Consider the following 27,390-nt stretch of genomic DNA (forward strand, 5'->3'; position numbering starts at 1 on the left):
TTATAAAGGTGAAGCATTATTACACCTGCGTTTTTTCGTCATACTGTTTTGTAAAATGATTATCATTTGCTTGGAACCAGACGGAGTTGGCTTCGTCCCCTTTTTTTGAATTTCGTGTTTTTTTCCCCTTGCCCTTTGAACGGTCCATGGTGCCTTGCGTCAGTTTGTAACGAATTTGGTTCGACGGCTCAGTTTAGGCGCCATTTACAAGTTAGAGTTTTCAAGTGGGAGAGCGAGTCGGAGCGACACGGGGCTGAATTTTGTGGATTATATTTGCCAAGTTTTGGATTAACGAATACTTTTTTCGAAATCGCGATTTGGATCAGAAAGGAAGACTCTTGACAGACCGTGTGCATATTGTGGAAGGTACACAGAAACATTTTAGCGGACAGTATAATGACTGGGTTCCGTCTATTTGCTGAAACGCATAATGTTAACGTTAGTTCAAAAACCAAATTTGCTATTAACAACACATTAAGTCGAGTTTTAACATAAACTACGGTGGAAAACGCACAGACTGGCGTTAACATACTCCAGGATGTATTGAGAGACAATCTCTTTTTGCTTTTTATGACATTTAATGCTAAAATAGGCTTTTCGTAGACACGCAGTCTTAACAGTAACATGCAAGTTTTCCGGTTGTCTACGCTAATGTTAATGTTGCAGATGGCTGCTAAACATTTTGATGCATTATCTTTGTCTGCTTAACGCCAACTACTATTGCTTTAGCCAACGTTAGTTGGGTAAACGCTAAATGAAGCGCCCCTTTTAATTCAGACAACGCAAACTTTGAGTGCAGTTAACGTTACAGTGTTGCGTTACAGATCCACAACGCAGATAAGTTTGCTAGCCAAAGTTAGCCATTACATTAGCTTTAGCTTCGTTGCGTTGTTTAACACCAGAAAGTTATAGCAGTTAACGTTAAGAGCAGCAGAGTGAATATAACACAGTAACGTGGCTTAGTCAACGCTAGCTTGAGTGTTATTTTATTCGGCGGCCAAGCTAGCGTGAGCAAATTTCTTATTTGACAAACGTACGTGTACGCCAGTTATAATGTTAACGTTACTATTAGTCCAACGTTACCGTTCAGTTACACTCGCTTTTTGAATGTGCTTTCCAATCATCTAAGTTAGCCAGTTAGATTGCCCCGTCTATACCCCCGCCCCAACATAACTTACAAGGTGACGGGATTCACGTTAAAATTACGTTAAGTGTCAGTTTGAGACTTCGTTCAATTTAGGACGATGTGTCTTTGCCACAGAACAGGGAGCCTAGATATCCTAGCTGCGTATATTCAGCAATGGCCACAACCAAGGCTAGGCTAAGAGCTCTAGGGAGATAATTTAGCTATTTGCATATTAACAGATTTTGTTTTCCAGCTAACGTGACGTTCACCTTATTTTTTCCGTTTTTCCTCAATACCACAAAGGTTATTATAACAGCAAATAAAATGTATACTTTAGATGTAGATGATTACGAAAACGATTGTGTAAGGAGGAGGCCATTACATTACACTGTTATTTGTTATTAGATAGAATAGCATCTAATTCTCTACAAGCATCTCGTAGATAGGCAGCTTGATCACTGCCATCTCATCAGGCCGAGAGCCTTTTTTTTAATAACGCACTTTGTTCAGGTCACAAACTCATAGACTCAATTCACGTTGTTACTTTATTGTTACAACACTATGTTACCATATTAAAAATAGTTAGATGGGCGGCAGTGAGATCTGACTGTGGTAATGATTAAAGCTTGTCAACTGGGTAGCTGCGTGTGACCGACTAAAAGAGGAGTTGGGAGATTGACAGGCGCAAAAACCACTCATGGATATTCCTTTTTACCAATGACCCCTTCAGATTTAAAATTATGCCATCTAAAACTGCAAAGAGCTCAACTGCCTCCGCCAAGCTCAGAGGGAAAGGGTCGCAGCCTCGGGATGACTCAGAAGACGAGCTGAATGTACCCCCTCAAGAAACCAACTCCAATGGCCAAGAGGAGGCACCGCCGAAAACTGGCAAGTAACAAAGAGTGTTTTGGTGTCTGTGAATCTAAATAAGTTGTGTTCACTCAATGGCGTTGCGTGTATTGCTGTATTGGTAGTGGCCAATTGGCACAGCTCTGAAGCTTATTTTTCTTACTTGAATCTCAACACGTAGTTAGGATGGCTGATATATTTTTTTCTAAAGTGCCAGTCATCAATACATGTATTATGATTTTTGAGATGATTTTGATATCGTCGAGTGAACGTCTTTCTCGGATCTTCTCATCAAGCGAGGTAATTAATTTCGGATAATGAAGTGCTTTATGTAGTAGATCTAAAGGCATTTTGACTTAATTCTTATAACTTGATATTAAATCATTTGTATGCGATGATTCAGATGCACATTGGTATTAACTGGTGGTTGTAGTCCTCACAGTACGTTTTAATGCTTCACTGTGTGTCTGGCTGCAAGAATTTCATTTACAAACATCGACCCCATAGCTTGTTTATGCTTAATATGAGCACAATAGATTTTGGACAGGTCGTTGTAGCTTGGTGTGATGGCAACGTAATCGGTTTTACGTTATACCTTATTATCACAGAACAAGAGTTTCCCTGGCTGTGTTTTGAGTACAGTTCAGCATGAGTGAAAATGTGACGTTGATGATTGAAATTTGCACTTTAGTTATTTATCATCGACGAAATGAATGTGGCGCATCTACTCTCACATATCAACGCTTCTCGTGGAGAGCGTTTGTATAATAATGTGGGTTCGTTCATAACGCGGCCATGGTCTCTTTTTTTTTTTTTTGTTGGGCTGGCTCTTGTTTTTAGAACAAAGAAAAATAACGCCTGTCAACTTTCTTGTGAGTCTGCTGTTGTCTAACTTGCTGCCTGTGTTTTGTTTGTTTGTTTTTTTCTCCTCTACCCCTCCCCCACGCACCACTGTCCGTCACCTGAAACGACGAGCACAGAGGAATAAAAGTTGTACTTTTTTTGTGCCACAGATCCGTCTCACGGGGAGGTTGCCGAGGCGCTTGATAATCGAAGTTTGGAGCAGATTCTCGGTAGCATCCCTCCACCCCCGCCCCCCGCAATGACCAATGAACCGGGCGCTCCTCGCCTGATGATAACACATTTAGTTAATCGAAACTTCAAATCTTACGCAGGCGAGCAGATTCTGGGGCCTTTTCACAAGGTACGACCAAACATGATTACAAATATAAACCCTGCGTGGGAAATAGTTTGTGAATGTGTTGTGTTTAGCTCACAGATTTATCAGCATGTGTAGTGTTTCTCAATTTTATTTAATTTGTCTTAAATTTCATATTATGCAACTGTAAACAAGTTGCCTTGTGTGGTAGTAGACACAAAAAAGTACAGAATTATTAATGATATTACACTGTAACAGTTATTGGATTTTTTTTACATTTTTTTTTTTTTTCAAAGTGGAAAAAGTCACACTCCTCCATTTTGATTTAGTTAGTGTATCTTACAAGGGGTAGTGTTCTGGTGATATGCTGACATTTTCCTTAAATTATGACTTTCTTTAAACTCTCTCTTTTCACCTTTTTCTGCTCCCCTCATTGTTCTGCAGATATGAGTACAAAATAAATCTTAACTACACCCACTCAGAATACATCCACCATGACAATCATACTATGCTGAAATGTTAATTTATAGCTTCTAATGTTAAGACATTTACATTATTTGTATGTGGATGTAGTATATTTTTATAAAATTCATTTATACTATTTTTAAACATTTTCTTTTTCTTTTCTCTCAGCGCTTTTCCTGCATCATTGGTCCGAATGGGAGTGGGAAGTCGAATGTGATAGATTCAATGCTCTTTGTGTTTGGATACAGAGCTCAAAAGATCAGATCGAAAAAGCTCTCAGTGCTGATTCATAGTTCTGATCAACACAAAGATGTGCAAAGCTGTACTGTGGAGGTGCACTTTCAAAAGATTATTGATAAGGTATATATACATCTATATCTATATCTCTGTCACACAGATACACACATACACTTGCTCTGGTCTCACATAAATTAAGCACCACGCAGCCCAAATTGAAAGGGATGATTAGAAATATTTTCCTGTGGACACATATTTTTGTAAAATTAAATATATTTTTTTTTCCTTGAGGCTCCTGAGTTAATATTGCTAAAGTCTTATCACACCAGGGCCTAAACACAGACTCAGATCAGTCATGAAAGTCAACCAACACCCACATGCACCATAGACAGTTCATAATGTGCTAGAACTGGTTTCTTTATTTTTGAATAATTTTTAAATGTGTCATTTACTGACTAGGCTCTATTTATTTGATGGTTCTGTGAAATATCAGTAATGTGGGTGTGTGCATTAAGAGACAAATATAGTTTCATACACCAGAAGACAAATTACTTAAAAACGGACTGTAGTCTGAAGAATTAGAGTTAAATATGTTTCTGTATTTGATCTGCCACATGGAGTGTGAGTAAGTTTTGCCTTGAACACTGTTAAACATATCTAAGCCTTTCTGTTTGGGCTTATCCATTCATAGTAAATTAAAATCAAGTTGTTTAACTAATGGCATAATCCTGAGAATTTTGCCTGCTTTATAACCTGCTATTTCTGAAACTTAAAAGATTTTTTTTTAGAAGTGGTGTACACAACTTAAATTATCAGACTTGGCTCTAAACTTTAATAATCTTTTAGGCAAAGAATCTTTTATTTTGCTTTGCATGTATAAGCTGATTATCTTTTATAGCATGGTGTTTTAATTTTGTTAATCTAACATTATAGAATACACTCCAATATTGATATGGTTTATTTACATGTCAGTCTAGCTGGCCTAGATCTGTTGTGTCATTTTTTTTAAAGTGGAGTTTCTTAATTGTTTCTAATGTGGGGTTTTATTCTTTTGTCACCCTCAGTGGATTTATCAGTATTATGAGTATTATCATTTGATGTGTAGAGCTGTTTGAGTTTCTCTTGAACTGCTCTACTCTGCTCTGCTCTAAGCTGCTCTGTCCTCTGCCCCTCCCCCCTCTGAGCCAGGAAGGAGATGACTACGAAGTCATCCCCAGCAGCAAGTTCTATGTTTCCAGGACTGCCAACAAAGACAATTCCTCAGCCTACCATATCAATGGCAAGAAAGCCACATTCAAAGAAGTGGGGGCTTTACTCCGAAGTCATGGTATTGACCTAGACCACAACAGATTTCTGATCTTACAGGTAATTGTAAATTTTTTATGTAATTTCCTCTTCCACTTCTAACTCTGCTTCTTTTTTTTTTCCTTTTTTTTTTTTTTTTTTTTTTTTTAATCCCTGCTGTGACCATCCCATTCTGTCAGAGATTTCCTGCTCTTCGTTTTCTGCCCATTACCCAGTCCTCTTTCAGTCATATGTTTCATGGCTGTCTTAAAGCCATGCCTGTCTGTGGGAATAACCTGTTGCACTGGAATTGGAAAGGAGAGGGTGTGCCCTCCGACAGCCCTTAAACTGCTATAGCAGCGCATCATGGTTTGAAACAATGTGGAAAAGGTGCGAACCATAATTTGCTGCTTTAGAATTTTAAGGAAATGCAATTTTACCCATACATGGACCTGGATGTAGGTGGCTGTATTTTAACAACTAACTCAGATTTTGTAGTGGGGGGATCTTTGATGGGTTTGACCCTCCAGTGGAGACAGGTTGGACCTCCCTTCCTCTCCTTTTCTCATGTACCTGCCACGCTTTAGCAGCACGTAAATATTGGCGTGTGAGAATAGACCCCAACCCCAATATTAGCAGTGCTGCTTCAGTGTGGCTGGATCAGACACCCTCCTTCATTATCATGGCCTTAATATTGGTTTAACATTTTGTTTGTTTTTTACTCCACTGTGAATGTAATGCATTCCTCTATATTTTTAGATTATTTTTCTTGTTGGGTTTTTTTAATTTTATTTTTTATTTAGCATTGTGTTGAACTGAGTTTGAATCAGCTCACTGGTTACACTCCTACCCCTCTGACTGTATTACATGTGTGACCTACCTATTATTACTGATTAACTCAGGGCTTATGGGGTGATGGCTGATGCCAGAGTAGTACAAAATGGCTGATTAAATCTTCATTGTCTCAATTTTTTAATTATATTTTTTACACTTTTTGGTAGTTTCAGGTGAACATTCAGTTTCTATCCTCCACTGTGGTTTTGTGGTTAGCTGGTTGCTTACAAGTGTCCTGCTTCACTCTTTTTTTTTTTTTTTTTTTTTCGTATGTGTGTGTGCATGACCATTCTCACTGTCAATGACATGGCTGCATGACTATGGGAAGAGGCTTTAGCTTGTTCTCCAAGGTCAATTTTCCAGGCCTCTGGCTAAGGGAAAGCTGTCTATTTTGTGCACTGGTCAGAGCAGAGGATGACGTGGGACTTTTTTCCCCCTTCCTCTACTGGCTTCTCCTTTCTTTCATACATAAAAGTAATATGTGAGCTGCCTTTTTTTTCCTACACATAAATAGGATGTAATTGGAGACTTTAAGTTTTTATTATATCTGGATTTTATTTGTGTTTAACTTGAAATTTATTATGTAGCAACATTGTTATTCTAAGCCAGCCTATCTAAAAAATAATTAAAAATGAACACACATTCAGACATATAAAATTACACCAGAGACCTGTCCCTGACTTTGGGCCAAGCAGTGCACATGTGCAATATTTAGAAATTGAACTGAAGTGTAACTACAAGGAGTCAAAATGTGCATGCTATCAAACGCATTTGCTTTTAAATCACTTATAATTTAGTCATTATAATTATGACACAAGTTCTGTAATGAGTACTGTGGTGGGATGGTGAGGTGATAATGTGTTAACTTAAATATTTCTTCTTGAATCTGAATATGTGTTATTTTTTGGTTTATTTATTTATTTATTTTTGAAGAATGAGTAGTTAAGTATTTTAATTTGACATCCTTTTTTGTTTTGAATTAATTTAACTGTTTATTAAGCCAAATATAGTACTAGGTGGTATTCTTATGTTATCTGAATGAGAAAATCTGTTGTGTGCTCAAAGGGAACTTCCAGAAAGTAATTTTTGGTTCACTGTACATGACTGTATGAAACTGCCTGGGTGTGTGTGTGTGTATCAGGTCAGCATTATTGCAAGTTTAGAGTTAAGAAATCAATTGACCACATGTCTTAATAGTGAATGTTTTGGACATGTTTTATTATATTATTACAAATTATAAGAGTTGTTGTTTTGTTCAAACTTTAGCTCTATGAGTTCCATGAATGACTGCATGCATGTCTGTGTCCATGTGTTGTTCTGACCTTCTGACCTGTATCTAGGGTGAGGTGGAGCAAATTGCCATGATGAAGCCTAAAGGTCAGACAGAGCATGATGAGGGTATGCTGGAGTACCTAGAGGACATTATTGGCTCCTGCCGCCTCAAGGAGCCCATCCAAACCCTGGCCCGTCGCATTGAACTGCTCAATGAGCAGAGGGGAGAGAAGGTGATATATTGTATACTCACACACTATATGTTCACACTTTCGTAACCTTACCAACTTTCCTTCCTGTGTCATGACTTATTTTGTTGTACCTATCTTCAATAAAGGACACAGTTTGATTTTGAAAAAAAAATTATAGAGGTGTAACTGTGCAGAATGTAAGATAAGTTGGTACTTGGCTGGGCCAACTACCCCAGACATGATATATGGCTTTCATGGAAGTCTTTTTGTGCACACATATTTACTTCTGAAGATTGTGCAATGTTAGTATGTTGACAATTTTTTTTTTATTTATTTTTTTTTCCAATTAAATTTGTATTTTGTTGTACTATGTAAGTAACAAGATACTGGAGTGATTAAAAACAAATCAGTGCTATTACATCTTTCATCATAATATTTCTGTGGCATCAGAATGATGGAGATACTGTACAAACTACATATCTTGTCTGAACGTGGCACTTATGCATATAATTTATGACTAGAAACTTTATTTTAAGTGTTGTCATCTGATACTAAGCACTATGATGTTCACTGCCCTAGCTCAACCGAGTAAAGCTTGTGGAAAAAGAGAAGAATGCTTTGGAGGGAGAAAAGAACAAAGCTGTGGAGTTCCTCACCCTGGAGAATAACATCTTCAAACACAAGAGTCAGCTTTGCCAATATTATGTGTAAGTACACCAGCGCAATTTCTCTATTCTTTACAAAGCAAATTAAACAATAATATAATCTCATTAAATTTCAATTTAGACCCATCAGTGTCATAGAGAAGAAAAAAATGTCAACTATTTTTAAACCTTGAGAAGCGCAGCATGACCCATAGCCCTTTGCTTCATGTGTGAATTATATAGTTTAATCTGTCACTGGTTTTTGCTTATCTCTTTGCCATTAGTCATGATCTGCAGAAGCGTGTGGTGGATAAAGAGCAAGAAAAGCAGAGGATCCTGGAGGACAACAAGGAACTCACTGAGAAAAATACAAATATATCACAGGAGATGGAGAAAAAGAACCAAGAACTCAAAAATGTGGAGAAGTAAGACATTTTTTTGTTCTACCTGTTCTTCTCTCTTCAAAATCAGTGTAATATGTTCAGAAGATTAGTAATTCAATAATTTTGTGGTGGTCAGAGCCTTTCTTGCCCTCAACCCTTTTGTTTAGAGGCAAAATTCCAATTCAGGTATGGAAAAGTATAGAAATTATAGTAGCAGATTGTATGTGGTAAAGTTTGAATGTTGCACAAGTGCTTGGAAAAAAAGTGATGAATATTGTTTTTCCCTTCCAATAAAAAAATGTGCAAATTTGATATTCAAGTCAACACAATTTTAAAAATGTGGGCAAAAATGGCTTTGATGACCATAAATTGCTTTTAAAATCTATATTAAAATCTTCTTTGAAATGGAAAATGTAGATACAGAAATCTGGCTGAGCTTTACTATGAAATGCTTGTTGTCTCACATTATAGAAACTGAGCCCATTAGTCTTTATAGGTATATATGGTTTTGTATATTTCCCCTCATAGTTTATCTAATACTTGAGTTGATTTTTTTTTTCCATGATTGACTTGAGCATACCCAGTAAAAATGCTGTTTCTCCACCAGGAAACAAAATAAGCTCAACAAGTACATTGAGACCCAGAAGGAGAAGTTCACTCAGCTGGACCTGCAGGATGTTGAAGTGCGTGAGAAGATTAAACACTGCAAGAGCAAGAACAAGAAACTGCAGAAGCAGCTGGAGAAGGACAAGGAAAAGGTGTGTTAACCTTAAAATTGTCTTCCACTATTATACCCACTTCAATGATTTCATTTGACATGGTGTTACTGTTTGCTGCTCTGCAGTAGATGTGAGTATTTCACTCTGACAGCGTCACAGTGGGCATTCTCACAGTGTTCAGAAGCACACAGACACACAATCTGTCAGGAGAGGATAACTGTTACATACAATACATACCCATTAACAAATACAGGTTTGCACTATGATCCAGGATGAGCTAGCAGCAGTGGTATGACACTCCAGTTTTACATGTTTATGTTGTCCCGTGGCCAAGAGAGAAACATGGGCACTAAAAATACAATTTCCGTTGCTTATAGAAAACACAAGTTCTGTTTTGAGGCCGAGGAGAAAAAGACATTTTGTCAAGGCTTTACACAACCTATATAGGAGTGATTAGTGAATTACAGAATTATTCCAGTTCCCAAGAGTTATTTGCCATTATAAACATGGATTCTATAATCATAAATTTCCCTGTAGATAAAGAATTTAAAATGTTCCTGGCAGTGAAGAACTAAGCATTCTATAAGTTCTTTGAAGATAATACAATTTTGTGTAAAACAATATTGCAGATAATTTAGTGTTTAAACAAAAAGCCTGGATGCTGGTAGAGTTGATGTTTTCAAAGAAATTGAACTGAAACAATTCTCCATGATGGCTCTAGCTGCAGCTACACAAAGCAATACTGAGGACAGTCAGGTAGGCTTTTGCCAAAAACATTGAACATTGCTACTGAAGGACTTTGATCTTAGACATGATGCCTTGTGTGACTGAGAAATCATGCTGTGTCATTTGTGAAAGCATTTAGGGACTCTGCTTTAATTTTTTGTATTTTTTTCTTAATTAAGGAATAGTGTAATACCTGGATTTCTTCTAGATTAAGTGACGTTATCCATAAATAAATCAAATTTTAATGGCAGGAAGGGCCATCTACCCTAAACTAGCCACTAGGGGGCTGTGAAGTAACACACAAGTTGATTGTTAGTGTGTGCCTAATGACAGCACACTCATGCTCTCTTTCACCATTAATTGTATTCCTGTCTCTTAGACTAACATTTTTTTTAACTTGTGCAACAAAAAAAAAAATCACAGACAAACCTAACCTTAAGAGTTCCTTGTAACTTGTTATATCTTCTCATCTCCCTTCCTGCTCTAAAAGTCTATCTGCTCCACCTACAATGGCTGTGCTCTGGAAATGTCTTGGTCAGAGGGGGAGCAGGGCAGAAGCGGGCAGACCTCTGGGGAGCAGTGTTCTGCTGTGTGGTAGTCAACTATGGCCTGGCTTGTGTAACACTCCCAGCAGCCACATTCACATTTCACCCGCAGTTAACCCTACAAAACATAGACTATATACACACACCACTCCTTTGCCTTGTTTCAGCCCTGCCAGGCAGCAGACTGTTGTGCCAGTCTTAACCAGGGCTTGCTCAGTCCTGAATGTGTGTTTATAGTTGATTACAGTTGTGTGTTTTGGCCTGCTTCTGAATGTGTAGCACAGTTGCTTGTAACTGGCACTGGCAAAAAACTGATTCAGTCCATTTACTTTACAACTCTTGTCTCCTGAATTCTTCAGATCTCTTTATTTGATCATCCTTTAATTTAAGAGGTAAAGCTTGGTAGAAGTGTGTATTAATGAATTGTGTCCTTAAGTTGAACCTAGACAGGTGCAGCCACTGTTGCTTAGAATCCCAACTTGGACACATCTCATCTGTTACTGTACCTTCTCCTGTCTGGCTCATCTTTCAGCTGGAGGAAGTGCGCGGTGTACCAGCCAACAGTGAAAAGGCCATCTCTGAGGCAACAGCTCGCAAGGAAGGGCTGGAGAAGCAGAAGGTGAAAGAAGAAGAGAAACTTAAGGAGGTGATGGAGAGTCTGAAGGAAGAGACCAGCGGCTTGCAACAGGACAAAGAGGTGCGTGACTACATCTTGCTTTCACTGTACCATGCTATATTTAACTTTGCATAGTAAACATTTCTGTAAAACATGTTTACTCTCCTTTTTTCTCTCCAACACTCCCAACCTCCTCTTTTTGTATTCTCCAGACCAAAGAGAAAGAGCTGATGGAGCTCAGTAAGGCTGTAAACGAGACCCGCTCTCGTATGGACCTGGCTCAATCAGAGCTTGACATCTACCTTAGCCGCCACAACACCGCTGTGACACAGCTCAACACAGCCAAGCAGACACTTCAGACAACTTCTGACACGCTGCGGGAGCGCCGCGCAGCTATTAAGGACCTGGAAGTCAAAATACCGCAGAAAGAGCAAGAGCTCAAGAAGGTAAAACCGAACATCAGCATTGCTGTGTGATAGCATTTTGTTTAGGCAGAATTCACATGGGACATTTAGCATCTGTCAATAAATAATTTGTGTGGTATAGAACATATCTGCACAGCGGATGGTGTCATTATTGTGAATTTGTCCTTGAATTGATCCCCCCCATTTCCTCTGCAGGATGAGGGAGAGCTGGAGAAGCTGATGAAGATGGATAATGAGACTAGGGAAGTGGTGAGGGAAATGAGGCAGAAGGTGGAGGAAGCCAAGAGCTCTCTGTCCTCCAACCGCAGTCGAGGAAAGGTCCTGGATGCTCTCATGCAGCAGAAGAAGAGTGGCAGAATCCCTGGCATCCTTGGAAGATTGGTAAAAAGCTGTTATAATATAAAATACAGTCTCATCATTACCAAGAATATCATCAATATCTCAGTTATAAATTATTACAGGGAACATACCTATAAACTCTTTAGTGATATGCTTATGTGGTCACAGTGCTCAGATTGTTTTTTTTTTTTTTTTCTTCTTGTAGGGAGACCTTGGAGCTATAGATGAGAAGTATGATGTGGCTATTTCCTCCAGCTGTGGTGCTCTGGACAACATTGTGGTGGATACCATTGATACAGCTCAGAAATGTGTCACATTTCTCAAAGAACAGAACATTGGAGTTGCTACCTTCATTGGTCTTGACAAGGTACAGATGATTACAGTTGGGGCCCTCAGTCAAGAGGGTGTAAACTGATTTTTATCTCTCTTGTCTTGTTAAGATGTAAACAACATCAGTGTCTTTAACCGCTTACAGAAATTGTTCTAGTTTGTAAGCAGGATTCAAAAGCTTACATGGATTCTGCGTCTTCCTTTTCCTTCTCACTGGCTTTACTTAGATGAAGGTGTGGGAGAAGAACATCAATACCCCCATCCGCACCCCTGAGGACAGCCCTCGTCTCTTTGACATGGTGAGAGTGAAAGATGAGAGCGTGCGACCAGCTTTCTACTTCGCCCTAAGGGACACCCTGGTGGCCCAGGACATGGAGCAGGCCACTAGGATGGCCTTCCAGAAAGACAAGCGCTGGAGAGTGGTCACCCTGAAGGGACAGATAATCGAGATGGCTGGTGGGTGGCCTCCTGCTTTTTCTGTCATAATCATATCCTGTTTTTTTCCTAGCTCTTATAGTTATGTAATTCAGTGAAGATAATACAATTGCCATTATTTTACTAGTCTGACCCTCCCCCTCTTATCCCCTGTGGTCCGGTGTGTTCATCACAGGAACCATGACTGGAGGAGGAAGAATACTGAAGGGCAGGATGGGTTCCTCCATTGGTACTGAGGTCTCTCAGCAGGAGGTAAGTGTAAAATACACATGTCATGAGTGGCCCAAAATTCAGTGTGATACACATTTGGTCCTGCTTTAGATAGAAAGATCATATTATCTCCTTCAAGATGTGGGAGCGCTACATTTTTTTGCTTGATTTTAAAACAACAAGCATCTTTTAAAGAAATTGATTTGATTCTCACTTGTTGCCCCCTGTGTAAACAACATGTTATTGCAATTTGCATTTAATCGAAAGCAATTAATACAGTTACAACAGTGATCATTTAGGACAGGACATCTGTCAGTCTGTTGAATGTGTTGGTTAGAAACTACAAAGAAACTATAAGACATAATTTAGTTCTTAGTATCATAAAACTGATTTCAAAGGAGAATTTCTAGTTCTTATTGAAAGTGGATGAAGTGTCATTACTAACTCCTACTTCATACTACGAACTTGGATAACTTTACAGTGTTTTCTTTCCAATGTGTTTCCTAGAAGTGATTTTGCAGGACCTGCTATCAGATAAGCACCACAGCAGACATTTACTGCACAAAACATGATGATTTTCATGTGTTTTCTGCAGCTCGACCGTATGGAGGGCAAGCTGAATGAGAATGTTTCGAAGCTGCAGGGCTGCCAAGAGAGAAAGCTGCAGCTAGAGGAGAACATACAGCGCTTCCGGCCACAGCTCCGAGACATGAAGAACACCTTGGAAAAATACACCAACAGCATGACTGTACAGCACATCCACCTCTTCCTTTTCATTCACTGTGTTTCTTTCATCCATTTGGATGTATTTGTGATCTAAATAATAACCTCTACTATTCATAGCTAACAGTAACATGTGACAGTATTGACTCATAACTTAGTGTTCTTAACAATTGATTGTTTTCCCTCTTTCTGTCCTTCAGAGTCTAGCTGACCAGGAGACTCACTTGAAGCTCCAGATCAAGGAACTCGAGGCCAACGTGCTGGCTGCTGCGCCAGACAAGGCCAAACAGAAACAGATGGAAAAGAGCCTCGAGGCCTTTAAGAAAGGTAGGATCCTCCTGTAAACTGTAAAGAGGACTCTTGTAGTTTATGATTTTGGGTTAATGTGAACTCTTATGTAAGACTAAGTTGTGATAATAGAATTAGCACCATACATATGGCTGAGCCTTGTTGGGACAGAAGGTTACATGAGTGATTGACATGACTTTACGTTAGCTTGAGCTTTAATTCAGTTTCGATATTAAGTATGTCTCACCACATAATCGAATGGTGACAAAATTCTCATATTGAGTTACAGTTTCAGGTCTAATGTCTAAATGAGTCTACATACCACATGACCGTTTCATTCATGAAAATGTTTGTCCAGTTTAATCCCCCTGAATATAAAGCAAAACAGATATCAAATTCCAACGTTAATATTATTGTCTTTCTCCTCTCTTCCTGTTCTGTCCATTCATTCATTCACTCTCTTGCACTCCCAGACTTCGAGGCAGCGTCCAGTAAAGCCGGGAAGGTGGAAAATGAGGTGAAAAGACTCCACAACCTGATTGTGGACATCAATAGCCACAAGCTAAAGGCTCAGCAGGACAAGCTCGACAAGGTCAACAAGGACCTCGATGACTGCTCCTCCACCATAACCAAGGCTCAAGTTGCCATAAAGACCGCAGACCGGTGAGGAAATATGCACATTTGCATTTTATAATTAAATGATTGCTTGGTTGATACTTTGCTTTAAGTTATTAGGATCATCTATTGTTTGACTATGATGAAACGTACGATACAGTCAGAAATGTTGAGCCATATTTAGCAGCTTAGTTTGAGTGAATGTGTTGGTATAGTGTGGTATAGTTAAACTTTCCTTATTGTTAGTTCTTGATTCTGTATACAACATCATAGAACTATTTTTAAAACGAATTATTGTGCCTCACTGACAAATATACAATACATAGAGTTAGGTTACAGGAACACTCACTAAACTCCACTTATTCCTATTGTTGGCATTTTTTTCATTTACTTAATCAATATGCTGACAGTAGCAACTAAAATAGCCATCTAGTCATCAGTACCTGTAGCTAGAACATTAAGATTGATTTGTCTGTTGAAGCAAAAAGACTCTGGTAGCTGCATTTGATGTGCTTTGTTCTGCTGGAAGAGCTGTCCTGCCGATGACAAACACAGTGGAACTTATGAACTGAGACACTGAAGCTTCCTGTGTGAAAACTCTTCTTTCTAGATGTCATATAAATCCTTGATGTATTTTCCAACTCACTGATACTTCCTAGCAGTGCAGACACCATGGTGAGGAGCAACGGAACAAAAACAGTTTTTCTTGTTGAACAAACGTTGCAGCTCTATCATAACTATCCTGTCATGTTTGAAAAGAGTCAACGTGGAACTTTTCTCTAATCGAGAAGCATGTCTAAAAGCCAAAAAGCCAGGTACTCTGGAGTTTTGGATCACTAGCAGCGTTATGGAGTAATGGGCAGTGACTGTGCAGGTGACGTATTGTTGGCATTTGTAGAGAGCAAGCGGCAACGATATTTAGGTTTAACATGCTGAGCCCAAGTGGAGGAACAGTGCTCTATCTGTCAGTGGTCTATCAACACCATTCCTAACCAGATGATGACGGAGAGAAGGAGGAAGAGAAGGTTTGAAGTCAATAGCATGGTCATAACCATGTTTGACACAAAATGTATCTGTCCTTTTGCGCACGTGGCTTAGCTGTTCACTGTTATAAACATCAAATCCTGTGTGTTTGAACTCTGACTGAACTCTGTAACAACCTGGGGGGAAACACACTCCTAAGTTGGAAAACTCCTTGTAGCCTTGTAGACAAGATGTTTGCTCTAAAGTAGTCACTCATTAACAGTCTCGTATGGCAAGTCAAAGGGGACAGTATCACTAGTTCTTTTTCACTCAAACACATGTTACGATGCCACCACCCTCACAGAGACTAATTTCTTTGCATTTGTGTGTGTCCTCTGTTCAGAAACCTGAAGAAGTGTGAGGAGAGTGTGAGTCGTGTGCAGGGTGAGCAGGAGGAGAATGAGAAGTCTTTGGCTCAGTTCGAAGAACAGCTGAACAAACTGGAAGAGGAGGCCGGGGAGATCATGAAGGCCTGTCAGGAGGCTGAGGTCGGCACTCTTCTTTCATTAGGGTTCAAACCCTGAAGGGGTAGAACCCTATTGTTTTTCTTCCGACTATTATTATTTTTCTCCACTAAAAGTCTCTGCGGCTCAGCAACCATAAGTCCAAAACCAACCAGATACAGTAGGTTCCTATGGCCCTCCACTACTCAGGCACCAATAATCACCCATGTCAGCCAGATGGTGGCGCTGTAACAGCGAACTTTATGTTTTGAACCAGTCTCACAAACAAAATTCTTTTTTCCTGTACTCTGTGGGTCCAGGCGAATCTATCCATATAAGCCATGCCCATTTACGCCAAGATAGATTTTCTGCCATTTTGAATTTTGTCCAAACCTTTTTTTTTTTCGCTACTCCACCTACAATTTTTGAGCAATTGTCACCAAATTTGGCATACTGCCTTGGGGGACTGAGATAGATAATCGGTTCAAAAACATGATCAACATCCATCAAAAAGACTTCACAAAAGGGTGGAGTTAAGCAGGAAATTGGGCATAACTCATACATTTTTTTTATTGAATCCACACAAAACTTAAGACATATGTTGAGGAGTGTTCAATGAGTATGTCTGGTGAAGCGCATTGTGCTTCAGCCTTAGGGGGAGCCACAAATGCGAAAAGTTTATATCTCATAATTGGCTGCATGGATTCATAGAAAATTTGGATTGTGCAATCTAGGCTCATGACTCAGTCAATAAAAATTGGTAATGATTGGTTAAAGGGGCTTGGCTTATTACAACAAATCTAAGTTTTCAGAAGTTTCACATTCCAAACTTCAAAACAAAACAAAAAAAAAAATCCACCTGTGCGTCTTACAGAGCTGACATTTTTCAGCACATCCTATGATATGTGACAAAAGTTTGCCTTACTGCCACCTGTAGTCAATTCAGTAAGAAGATATATAGAAAGTCATGTCTCCCCAGTAGCACAGTCAGTAAGTCACCTTCTCTGGGGATACAAAGGTCATGGGTTCAAGTCCCAGGATGTCCAATTTAGACTTGCAGCACATCCACTGATGTGACAAAAGATGGCCTCACTGCAACATGTGGTCATTTCAGAAGTCCGTCACTGTTTTTTCATTATATTTAGAAAAAACAGTGAAAAATGAAAAATGTTCAAGTTTGTTCACCTTTGTAAAACCTGAAACCCGATCGTTGCTGCTCACGGCTTTAACTTTGGCTGATTTGAAAAAAGATTCGAACCCACATATTGCCAATTGCAGCTTTATTTTTATTTTGGTTTATGAAATATGATTTTTAATCAAAATAAACTGATAAATTCAATAATTATGTCTGCAGCTTACCACAGTGCTTCAAAGGTGTTTCCGTTTCAAGTATGCAAGTGCTTTTTATAGAATTCTTGTACATGTGAGAATTGTCTCTCATCATTTACATATGAACTCTGCTTTTTGTTTTTACGTTCTGTAGCTGTGTGGCATTACTGTATCTAAATGACTTTTAGGTAACACTGTAGCACTGTTTCCTTCTGTCCTCTAGGCATCACTTCCTGAGGTGCAGGAGCAGTACCAGGGGGTGCTGAAGGAGATAAAGGTCCTGCAGCAGCAGGAGCATGCACTGCAGGAGGAGTCCCTCAGCGTACGGCTCCGCATTGAGCAGATAGAGACCACCATCACTGAACACAACAGCAAGATCAAAAACTGGCAGAAAGAGGTGTGTGTGTGTGCGTGTGTTTGTTCAAGCACATTACATAACTTCCTTAAATTGTTTTTTAAAAGTGTCCTATCCTTCATCTCTGAAGCGTTTATTAACTTTGATTTGAGATGTTCCCTTTGAGAAGATCTATATTTCTAACTGAGGGAGATTTTGGAGGGTGGGGTAGGGGATATTTGTTTTGTTTTGTTTCCTCTCTTCGGCACTTGTGTGGGTACATGATTTATATTTATGACTATTGTGTTGAAATGTTCTTCAGGCCACTAAGCTGTCCCTTCATACCATTGAGGATAAGCCAGCAGAGGAACTTCCTGTTTATACTCCTGCTGAACTGGAAGAAATCTCAGATCCAAATGTTATTATCAACAAGATGGTCACATTAGAGACCAAGAGTGCTCAGATGAAGCCCAACCTTGGTGCCATTGCAGAGTACAAGAAGAAGGTACGCACAAATATGCATTATCTAGTTTATTGCTCTGAACTAAACAAGTAGGAAGTGAGAGCAAAATAAGAGGAACCTCTATTTAGAATTTGTCTGATGCAAAAAGTACTGGATCAAAGGTTTCATCATCACGGCTCATTGTGTCTTCAGGAGGAACTGTACCTGCAGCGTGTGGCTCAGCTGGACGAGATCACCACAGAGAGGGACAACTTCAAACGTGGCTATGAGGACCTGCGCAAACAGCGCCTCAACGAATTCATGACCGGATTCAACATGATCACAAACAAGCTGAAGGAAAACTACCAGATGCTTACACTCGGGGGCGACGCAGAGCTGGAGCTCGTGGACAGTTTAGACCCCTTCTCTGAGGGCATCATGTTCAGGTAAGAGACGAGGAAAATGCAAAACAAAATGCAGCTGGCACATTGAGTTCTAGACATTAATCCTATCCTTATGTTTGAGCATAAATTTCCATTCCTCACTCTCCTTAGTGTGCGTCCTCCGAAGAAGAGCTGGAAGAAGATCTTTAACCTCTCAGGAGGAGAGAAGACCCTCAGCTCGTTGGCGCTGGTGTTCGCTCTGCACCACTATAAGCCCACACCACTCTACTTCATGGACGAGATTGATGCTGCTCTTGATTTCAAGAATGTCTCGATTGTGGCCTGTTACATTTATGTGAGTATGAACCTGTGTATTACATTCATGAGGCTTATCTCTTTCTTATAACTCCAGATTAGATTTTGGGCTGTGGAGTGGTGTAACAAACCACGAAAAGCTTGTTGTAAAGTGCTGAATCCAAGAGATGCTGTTGGAGGAAACGGTGATCCAACCAAAGTAATTGAAACATTAAATTGCATTAGTCAGTTAATTTTAAACACTGTGCAGCCAGCTAATCACTGTTGTAATCACTGACTCATGTGATCTCAGTGTTTCTGTTGTGTAACACTGGAATAATGGAGGAGTTCAGAAAAATCACCTGTTTTTGGGAGCTGGAGCAAAACAAGTACTAAGCCTTTAACTGTTGCCACTCAGTGCTCATTATTTTATAAGCTTCTGGATAATTGTTCACTTCATTCAACATAACATATAATTAAATATTCAACTAAGAATAAAATCTAATCGGATTAATTAATATTTTGATTCTGTCCCATCTCATTGCAGGAGCAAACCAAGAATGCTCAGTTCATCATCATCTCCCTGAGGAACAACATGTTTGAGATCGCCGATCGTCTCATCGGCATCTACAAAACTCACAACACCACTAAGAGTGTGGGAATCAACCCCAAGACCATTGTATTCAAAGAGCACGACGCCGTCACAGCTTAAACTTTTAAATTTGCAGTCTGTATATTTTAGTGGCATCTTGCGGGGGAGTATTCAGTTTGTTGCGATCTGCAACCTCACCACTAGATGTCACTAAATCCTACACACTGTGCCTTTAAATGTCGAGTGTCTGTTAAACTCAGATGTCTGTCTTTGCTGTTTTACTTCTCGTCACACAATGTAAATATTTATCTTTTTATCTTATTCTTTATGATGAAATGCTGCTATTCTTTATCGTTTCAATCAATAAACGTTTGTTTCATCTTTTCCTTAATTTTCACATTTCCACTCACATGATGAAAATAAACATAATCTTAGACATCTATGTATGTATTTTTGCTTAGTAGTAACTGAGATCTGTCAACATTTTAGGTTAAATTCCAAACAAAACTTACCTGATTCCTATTGAGTCACTGATGTCCCAAAAGATATTTTTGGTCTTACTCCTAAAAATCATAAGTTCACAATTTTTTAAGTCTGTTACAACAGTCAGATGCCCATATGAACAATGAAATAGGTTTTGCTCGCTGTAATCATTCCACTGTTCATACTGACGATTAGAAAATCTCCTTCAAATGTACTTAAGATGTGAGTGAGTGGACAAAATCCACAGTCCTCGTTTTGACGGAAAAAAATTATTTTAAAATTTCATCTGAAGCCAATATGAGGTTTTACCAGTCTGTTAGTCAAACAAAGCGGATCTGTTCCAGTTACAGCCTTTTTTAGTAAACTTGTCCCTCTTTGTGTCTTGCCGGACAGCGTTTTCCTGTTCAGCTGCAGAGGAAGGATCGTAACAAAAAGAGGGAATTTGGCACTGAAAAGACTAACTGAAAGATATTGACTTGATTTGGATACTTTGTATAGCCAAAGCCTCATTTTAGCTTCAAATATACTTTTCCACAGAAGGAGGCTTTGTCTATTTTGTCCTCTGTCCCTTACATTTTAAGTGCATTATGAAGGAATCTATTAATGGTCAGTATGAACAGGAGGAATGATTACAACAAGAAAAACGTGTCAGTGTTCATTTGGGCACCTGATTTGTTTTAAGACAGACTTGAAAAGTTGAATCTGTCCTTTAAGTCTCAGTGATGAAACCCAGTAAGTGAATTACTGAGATGATGCAAAAATGGTCAACTAACAATATATTTAAATATATATAATATAACACAACTGTAGCCATGACCGGGCCTCTATTTACACACTAATGTCCTGCTCTGAGGTCATGTGACAGCTTGGATATTTCAATTTCACACTAAACAGACAACTGTAGCAGGCATCCATTAATTGAACTCACTGCTACACTAACTGACTTTCTCACCAGCACTGAGAAAGCGCTTTTGAACATTTAAACAGGACACTACAAATAGGATGCGTTTGACCAAATTTATTATGACGTCTATAATATGCAGGAATGGTCAAAAGAGCCACTAAAACAGGTCTGAGAAATAGAGCATTTGTTAAAAAATTACACAGAAACCAATGCTGAGATTTGTTCAGTCTGACGCTTGAAATAAGATTATTTATTTAGGAATGCAGCTTGGCGTACACTGATATGACAGATACAGTACAATCAGCCCTACTTAAGTTTGCATGAGCGAAATGTAGGTAACATTTGTGGGATGCAAAACAGTCTCAAGAAGAGCTTTTCCAAAGGCAATAATAATTTTAAAAACAGACTATATATCAGTGCGCTGTTTAGTAAAAAGAGCACTGCTCTCAGCAAGACATATTGGCCCTGGTGGAATTACCAGTCCACTACGATAAAGCTTTTAAGTGGGGCGAGGTAAAGGCGTAGTGGTTTAAAGGCACAGTAAAGGAGCCACTCGGAGCCGTGAATCAATGCAACATGATCTGTGGAGGCTTCGGGACAGCTCCAGTGCGCGTCTGCATCCATTCACCGTGCTCTAAATTTCACTGTAAACAGTCTTGTGTAAGGAGATACACGTGCAGCTGTACTGATGTCCTGAGCTTCATGACACAGCAGGAAAGCAGCTGAAATGTCTCATTGCATGATGGGAAAAGTAGGAGTTTCACACAGTGTTAAAGAGCATGTAGTGTTTTACATGATAAAAGCTGATGTTAGTGAGGCGGTATGACTGTAACCTGGAGTAATACACCCAGATAAAGGACAGTAACGCTCAACAATAACACAATTTGATATGTGCGACGATTATATTGGCTACTGAAAATGTGCTCAAACGTTTTATGTGCAGTTCTCACTTCCGTGTTTTCTCCAGGCCTGAAGAGGATAAAAAGGGAAAATTCCACCCTCACACTTGCATCAAATGTTCATGATTTTTGGTTGAATGTTTCCTCTATCAAACTAAAAAAACATCAAAATAGACCCAGGAATGCAAATTCTGTTTAAAAAGTGTATCAGGGTGGATTTTTTTCCTTTTATACAAGACAGGAAAGAGGGAAGTGAGACTTTCTCAGCTTCTAAATAAACATCGAGGGTTCCAGTTTGGTCTCTTTCAATAAGATGTCAGAGTTTTGAATAAGGCAGTAAGCTGCTGGAAGGCTTTTTCTCCCGCAGAGGAAAGCTGACAGCTCCATCTTTCTATAGCTGCCTCCATCACTGTGTAAGCCGACCCCGCCGAGTCCCACGCAGACGAGATGAGTTCGCTGCTCAGGCCGTGAACCAGCTGACTGAACCGAGAGAGCAGCGAGAATCCGAGCGACGCCCCTCCGACCGGGTTGACCCACAGCGCCGCCAGCAGCAGCAGAAGACCAAGCAGCACCACAGACGACGTGGGCTGAAGCTCGAACCGCTGGTCCTGGACCCGGCTGTCAGACTGACCCCTTTCACTTTCGGCCTCCGCACCGCCACATCTGGCACAGCAGCACACCCTGGGAACAGGTGCTTCCTCCAGGCTCCCGACGGTCACGGCGGGCCAGTGTTGCTGAAGGTACTCTGCTGCTCGCGGAGTGACGGAGAGGTTTACCACAGAGGGCAGAGGCGCTTTGATGAACTCCTCCACCCGCTCTCTGAACAGATGCACTTTCTCCAGGAAGACCAGCGGCGAGTCCTCCTCCTCTACTGACGAACCCAAAGACACCAGGTCCAACTGCTCTTCCTGGAGGAAAGTTCACTGTTATCAGCGCTCGACAATGACAGTTAATTATTGGTTGCAGCCATGTAAACAACATACAAGCCAATCATGATTATCTTTGGATGAAAACACAGAAACACAATTTTAATGTGCCAGACCAGTTTTCAAGATCATAAATAAATGTTAATGCAGCATTCAGGTCATATGGGAGATGCCGTAATTACCAGTTTCTGACTTGTTAATAGCATTAATGTCAACATGAGAGTTATGACTGGGAAACTCAGATTTTTCTCAAAGCTCAAATATGTCCCACCTGAAGCTTAAAGATCCCCTCCAGTCATGTTTTAAGACATAAAAAAAATCTTCTGCTCGGAGTAATAAATTGTCTGATATGGTTTTTCCTCAAAAAAGTTCAATAACCTTCCGTTAACACATCCACATCTCTTCCTGCTCCCTCATTGAAAAATCCAGATTCTATGAATATTCTAATATTCTTCATTTCAAAAGTTGAACTGCTGTATAAAAGATGTCTCCTTTTCAGTGTTTGTGCACTGCAGGCTTCCTGTTTCCACATCACACTTTTATAAATTAGATATACGCACTAAACTCAGCAAAAAAAATGCACATACATCATTCTGCACAGTGAAGCTCAAACATCCAACCAAATAAACCCAAATTTAATGGATATAGTTTTATATCAATACAAAATATTTTTAACCCTTACACAGCCAGCTCTTTGATCGTCCTGTGATGTGAACGCTCACGAGTCAAACGTGGAAATCTTTCCCATATGAAGTGAATGCAGCGTAAATGTGAACATCGCTCACTGACGGTTCTTTCATTTTGAGCTGAGATTGTTTTAAACTCATCAGGAGCTCGTCTGACAGTGAAATGTAATGAATGATTCCTAAAATGTGTAATTCACTGTAATCACCCGTCCTTGCTAAATACTGTTTATGTCAGAGCTGGGCAATATATTGATATTATATAGATATCGTAATATGAGACTATGTATTATCTTAGATTTTGGATATGGTAATATTGTGATGTGGCACACGTGTTGTCTTTTCCTGGTTTTAAAGGCTGCGTTACAGTAAAATGATGTAATGTTCTAGCTGTTCTGTTATTTGCTTTTACCCATTTAGTCATTATATCCACATTACCGATGTTGTTTTATCAAAAAATCTCATGTAGTATTGATATCAAGGTGTATATATATATAGATATTTGATTTGTCCATATCGCCCAGCACTACTTTATGTATACTACAAAGCTGGGACTAAATGTGTGACACTCCATCTTGATTTGATGTAAACCAGCCATTAGCCTTGAAATCACACCTGTAGCTCCTTCACCCTGTGGATGAGTGGGTCATAGGCCCGCGACACCTCTGCACCAGCTTTATCCAGAGCCTCCAGGTAAGCTTGTCTCTTCCTGGTTAGCGCTGCCTCCAACGTCTGAAAAAACTGATTGACTTCCTGTCGGTCCTGCCTCACCAGGCCCTCACAGCGAGCTTTCTCCTGTTCCAGCTGCTCCCCCAGCTCACACACCTAACAGACGGAGAGAGTAATAGTGTTTTTTTTTTTTCACTGGAACATGCATTTATATTAATATATTTAGTTAAACATTAACTTTGCCCCAAATCAAACACTAGCCATGTATACGTGAGGACTCCCCACCTGTGCCCATCTCTGCTCAGACAGTCTGGCCAGCAGGAGCGACGGGGTCTGTTTTTCTCTGATGAAAGCCGCCTGCAGGTCATCTATGGGGTGGCCCTGGTGCTGCCCGATAGTCAGACACAACCCGCATATCAGCTGCCGATCCTGGATGCAGTACATGTTCAGAGGCTGCCTGTGATGCTCCTCACAAGTGGGGGGTCGCGGCTCGCTGTCACTCTGGTACTGAGACAGCAGAGGAGCAAACGGACATGCAAGACAGATGAGTGAGGCAGCCGAGAAAGTAACGGCCTATAAGAAGATTTCAGGTTAATAAAAGTTCATGTTTCAGCTGAACGTAAGTGGCTCCTTCCTACTTTCTCGATGATGGCCCGCAGAGATACATTGGTGGGCAGAGCCTCTACGCCCGTCGGGGGCAGCTCCACCACGCTGCGACAGTTGGGGCATTTCAGCGGCAGGCGCAGCGGACGCCAGATGGAGTAGTTGGTCGACACTTGGAGCAAGTTGTCCAGGCAGCTCTTACAGAAGGTGTGCGAGCACGGCAGGACTCGCGGGTCAGCGAAGAGAGAGTAGCACACCGAGCACGTCAGGTCCTCCTCCAGGTTGTCCATGATGGAGACTAGAGGGCCAGGCTCAGCACTGATGGCTGAGGGAGAAGAAGATCTGGCAGGACAGCAGGATGAATGAAAAGTGATGTGTTGCACCTGTTCAGCAAAATATGTTAACTTACTACAACTGTAAAGTGAATGTGACTGAGGTTACAGCTGAAACTGTCAATCGACCAACTGTTTTGATATTATTTGTTTGATTCATTTTCCAAGCAAAAATGCCAAAAACTCACCGGTTCCAGCTTCTCAAATGTGATGATTTGATACTTTTGTTGTCATAAATGATAAAACTGAATATCTTTATATTTTGGACTGTTGGTGAGATGAAACATTTGAAGTAGAACTTCAACTATTAGTCGATTAAGTGACTAGTTGCCAACTATTTTGATAAGAAATGACTCAAAACGATTATTCGATTAAGAAAAAAAAAAGTCAAAATTCTCTGGTTCCAGCTTCTCAAACGTGAATATTTTCTGGTTTCTTTAGTCTTCTATGACAGTAAACTGAGGATCTTTGGATGGTGGACTGTTGGTCAGGACAAAACAAGACATTTGAGGATGTCATCATCTAGGGCTTTGAGAAAGAGCGATCGTCATTTTCATCATGTTCTGACATTTTCTAACATTTTATGGACCGAACAAGTAATAGATTAATCAAGAAAATAATCGATAGGTTAATCAATAATGAAAATAATCGTTAGTTGCAGCCCTAACTTGAAGATGCAATTCAGACTGTGGGTAATTTTAATAGACCTTTCTCCATATTTTCATAGACTTTTATAGACACAATGATCGAAAAAATAATCAGCAAGTTAATCAAAAATGACAAAAAGGGTTAGACGTGTAAACACACTAATACTAACCACAAAAAGTTTGGTTACCTTGTGAAAGAAATCCAAAAGTTAGGCTACATCTTCTCCTTGTCTCATTGAAAAAATCTGAATCTGTATATGCAAATATTTTTCATTTCAAAAGTTTATCTTCTAGACACAAGAAAAGTAAATTCATAAACTAGTTTTGAATTCACAGCATCACCATTAAACTGAGATTGAAGGTGAGCTCAGAGACACTTTTCCCTACTTCAGCAGATACACCGGAAAACAGTCTTCTAGTGTCAAACGACACTTGAATGTTGCATCTTCATGACCCACTTTCACATCTCCAGTCCAGTCCTCCTAGCATATATGATTAATGCTTCCACTTATTTTAGGAGGTTTATCTAACTAGCAGTGATTGCCCCAATAAAAAACCGAAGTCTAAATCAGCATGTGTGGACGAACAGATTGTACTGAATAACAGCAGAACAGCCAAAAAAACAGCTCAGCTCTTATTACAGGATCAGTTATGTTGTTGTTTTGTATGTGTGTGTGTGTGTGTGTGTGTGTATGGCCTCTCTAGTTACAGCCAACACCGCAGTGACAATAGGAGGCCTTATGCCAGCGCCTACCCAGTCCACATACACACCCCCACCCACCCACTTTGTTGTGAGGACTGTTCAAAGCTGTAAACCTGATCCGTACGTGTCTGAAGTCAAACTGCAAACGATTAGGCGCCCAGATTCAAACAGGTTAACAGGTGTCCTGCTCAATTAAACACTTTGCAAAACTACAATTAGCTGTATGCCCTAAATATTTACTCTGTTACGCCTTAGTTTGAAATGTCAAAAGCTCAGCTCATTTACGTCGATCTGATATGATGGATGAGCTGACAAAGGTCGTTAGATTAGTTCAAAAACTTTTATTGCTTTGTTGTTTTTTTATTTAGTTTTAAGTTTCATTAAATTAACGGCGTAATCCATCTCCCGAATGACACGCAAAAACACGCAATTGTGTCGAAAGTGATAAAAGCGACATTTCTAACTAAAAAAGTGCCGAGATGTAGCTGCTAGCAAAACAAACTGTTCATTTTATCTTCATTTTTAACAAACGTTTTCAGTCCTGATGCTGGAAACGTTATGTTAGCCACATTACAGTTGTTTCAGCTACTTTTTAAAGGAACCTGTCCGCCATGTTGTGTTATCGTTTTCGTTTTAAACAATCTAAAAGATGTCTTATAAGAGTAATCTTCGATTTTAAACTCACCGTCTGCTCGGAGTTCAGTGCCTGCTGGTCCAAACAGAGCCTTCATTTCCTGTTAATGTCGTGTTGCGTTCAAATGCTCTCAGTAAACTCCCATTCCCCATCCAGCAACAGGTTAAAAAAAATGTCGGAAAATGGATAACACGACGAAATTAGTTGAACTAGATAAAATGATGTGTTAATTGAGAAATGATGATATATATAGCTAGATAGATATATGTTGACATTTAAAGTTCTAATCAGTTTAGAAAAAATGTGCAAACATATTCATGTTGTTTCTGATACGTTGACTATTAAGATTTTTTTTGGCTCCGTTTTCACTTAGACGTCAACGCCCCTGTCTTAATGTCTACGAATCCGACAGTACTTGAATGCATCATCTTTTTTATTTACCGTAGTACGCATGCGGATAAACGGTCACTCTGGCCAATCAGGCTCCACTTTATCTCAATTTGAATACAAGCTCAACTGTTGAGAGAAACCAGACTTTTTGGCTGTTCTACAGCATTAAAAAGTGGGGAAAACAAGCTGATAAATACCACGTTGTTACAGTATTCAAAGCAAAGGCACCTCTTCACAACAGACCACACACACAAACAGTCTC

The 27,390-nt window shown here is 39.7% G+C and overlaps 3 protein-coding genes across 4 annotated transcripts in view; 1 reads left to right on the forward strand and 2 right to left on the reverse strand.

The window, feature by feature from the left end:
- ift80 (intraflagellar transport 80 homolog (Chlamydomonas)) overlaps window positions 1–19,072 on the reverse strand; it is a 64,904-nt gene extending 45,832 nt beyond the window's left edge. Inside the window, exons 1-2 of the mRNA XM_044354876.1 lie at window positions 19,069–19,072; window positions 9,231–9,241 (exon numbers count right to left, since the gene is read on the reverse strand). Coding sequence (XP_044210811.1) covers window positions 9,231–9,241; window position 19,069 — 12 coding nt within the window. The 5' untranslated portion in view covers window positions 19,070–19,072. The remainder of the gene's footprint in view (window positions 1–9,230; window positions 9,242–19,068) is intronic.
- Window positions 197–19,646, forward strand: smc4 (structural maintenance of chromosomes 4). The gene is made up of 24 exons (XM_044354875.1): window positions 197–366; window positions 1,857–2,014; window positions 2,989–3,179; window positions 3,768–3,959; window positions 5,025–5,201; window positions 7,295–7,459; window positions 7,997–8,124; window positions 8,346–8,486; window positions 9,052–9,202; window positions 10,967–11,131; window positions 11,263–11,496; window positions 11,671–11,856; window positions 12,020–12,181; window positions 12,372–12,600; window positions 12,755–12,831; window positions 13,385–13,537; window positions 13,713–13,839; window positions 14,274–14,463; window positions 15,782–15,926; window positions 17,434–17,607; window positions 17,867–18,049; window positions 18,200–18,432; window positions 18,541–18,724; window positions 19,211–19,646. Exons 2-24 carry the CDS (start codon window positions 1,867–1,869, stop codon window positions 19,373–19,375), a joined length of 3,900 nt encoding a protein of 1,299 aa, XP_044210810.1. The 5' UTR covers window positions 197–366; window positions 1,857–1,866; the 3' UTR covers window positions 19,376–19,646.
- A 1,209-nt stretch (window positions 19,647–20,855) lies between these two features.
- trim59 (tripartite motif containing 59) lies at window positions 20,856–27,291 on the reverse strand. 2 transcript variants are annotated; one of them, XM_044353150.1, is made up of 5 exons: window positions 26,790–27,291; window positions 24,458–24,764; window positions 24,105–24,326; window positions 23,766–23,975; window positions 20,856–22,449 (listed from the first exon to the last, which is right to left on the reverse strand). In XM_044353150.1, exons 2-5 carry the CDS (start codon window positions 24,710–24,712, stop codon window positions 21,847–21,849), a joined length of 1,290 nt encoding a protein of 429 aa, XP_044209085.1. In that variant the 5' UTR covers window positions 24,713–24,764; window positions 26,790–27,291; the 3' UTR covers window positions 20,856–21,846. The 2 variants fall into 2 exon arrangements, with proteins under 2 accessions (XP_044209085.1, XP_044209086.1); XM_044353151.1 differs by having other exon boundaries at window positions 24,458–24,805.
- Window positions 27,292–27,390: the final 99 nt, after the last annotated feature.

Source organism: Thunnus albacares, chromosome 6, assembly GCF_914725855.1.
Source record: "Thunnus albacares chromosome 6, fThuAlb1.1, whole genome shotgun sequence".
NCBI lineage: Eukaryota > Metazoa > Chordata > Actinopteri > Scombriformes > Scombridae > Thunnus > Thunnus albacares.

What these genes read in the sequence shown, in the direction of transcription:
- trim59 (XM_044353150.1), bottom strand. Translation starts at nt 24,712, where the DNA reads ATGGACAACCTGGAGGAGGACCTGACGTGCTCGGTGTGCTACTCTCTC. An exon ending in TGCGGGCCATCATCGAGAAA is followed by an intron (nt 24,327 to 24,457) that starts GTAGGAAGGAGC and finishes CTGCTGTCTCAG; the next exon opens with TACCAGAGTGACAGCGAGCC. An exon ending in ACAGGGTGAAGGAGCTACAG is followed by an intron (nt 22,450 to 23,765) that starts GTGTGATTTCAA and finishes ACTTTCCTCCAG; the next exon opens with GAAGAGCAGTTGGACCTGGT.
- smc4 (XM_044354875.1), top strand. Translation starts at nt 1,867, where the DNA reads ATGCCATCTAAAACTGCAAAGAGCTCAACTGCCTCCGCCAAGCTCAGA. An exon ending in GGAGGCACCGCCGAAAACTG is followed by an intron (nt 2,015 to 2,988) that starts GCAAGTAACAAA and finishes TTTGTGCCACAG; the next exon opens with ATCCGTCTCACGGGGAGGTT. An exon ending in AAGAGCAAGAGCTCAAGAAG is followed by an intron (nt 11,497 to 11,670) that starts GTAAAACCGAAC and finishes TTTCCTCTGCAG; the next exon opens with GATGAGGGAGAGCTGGAGAA.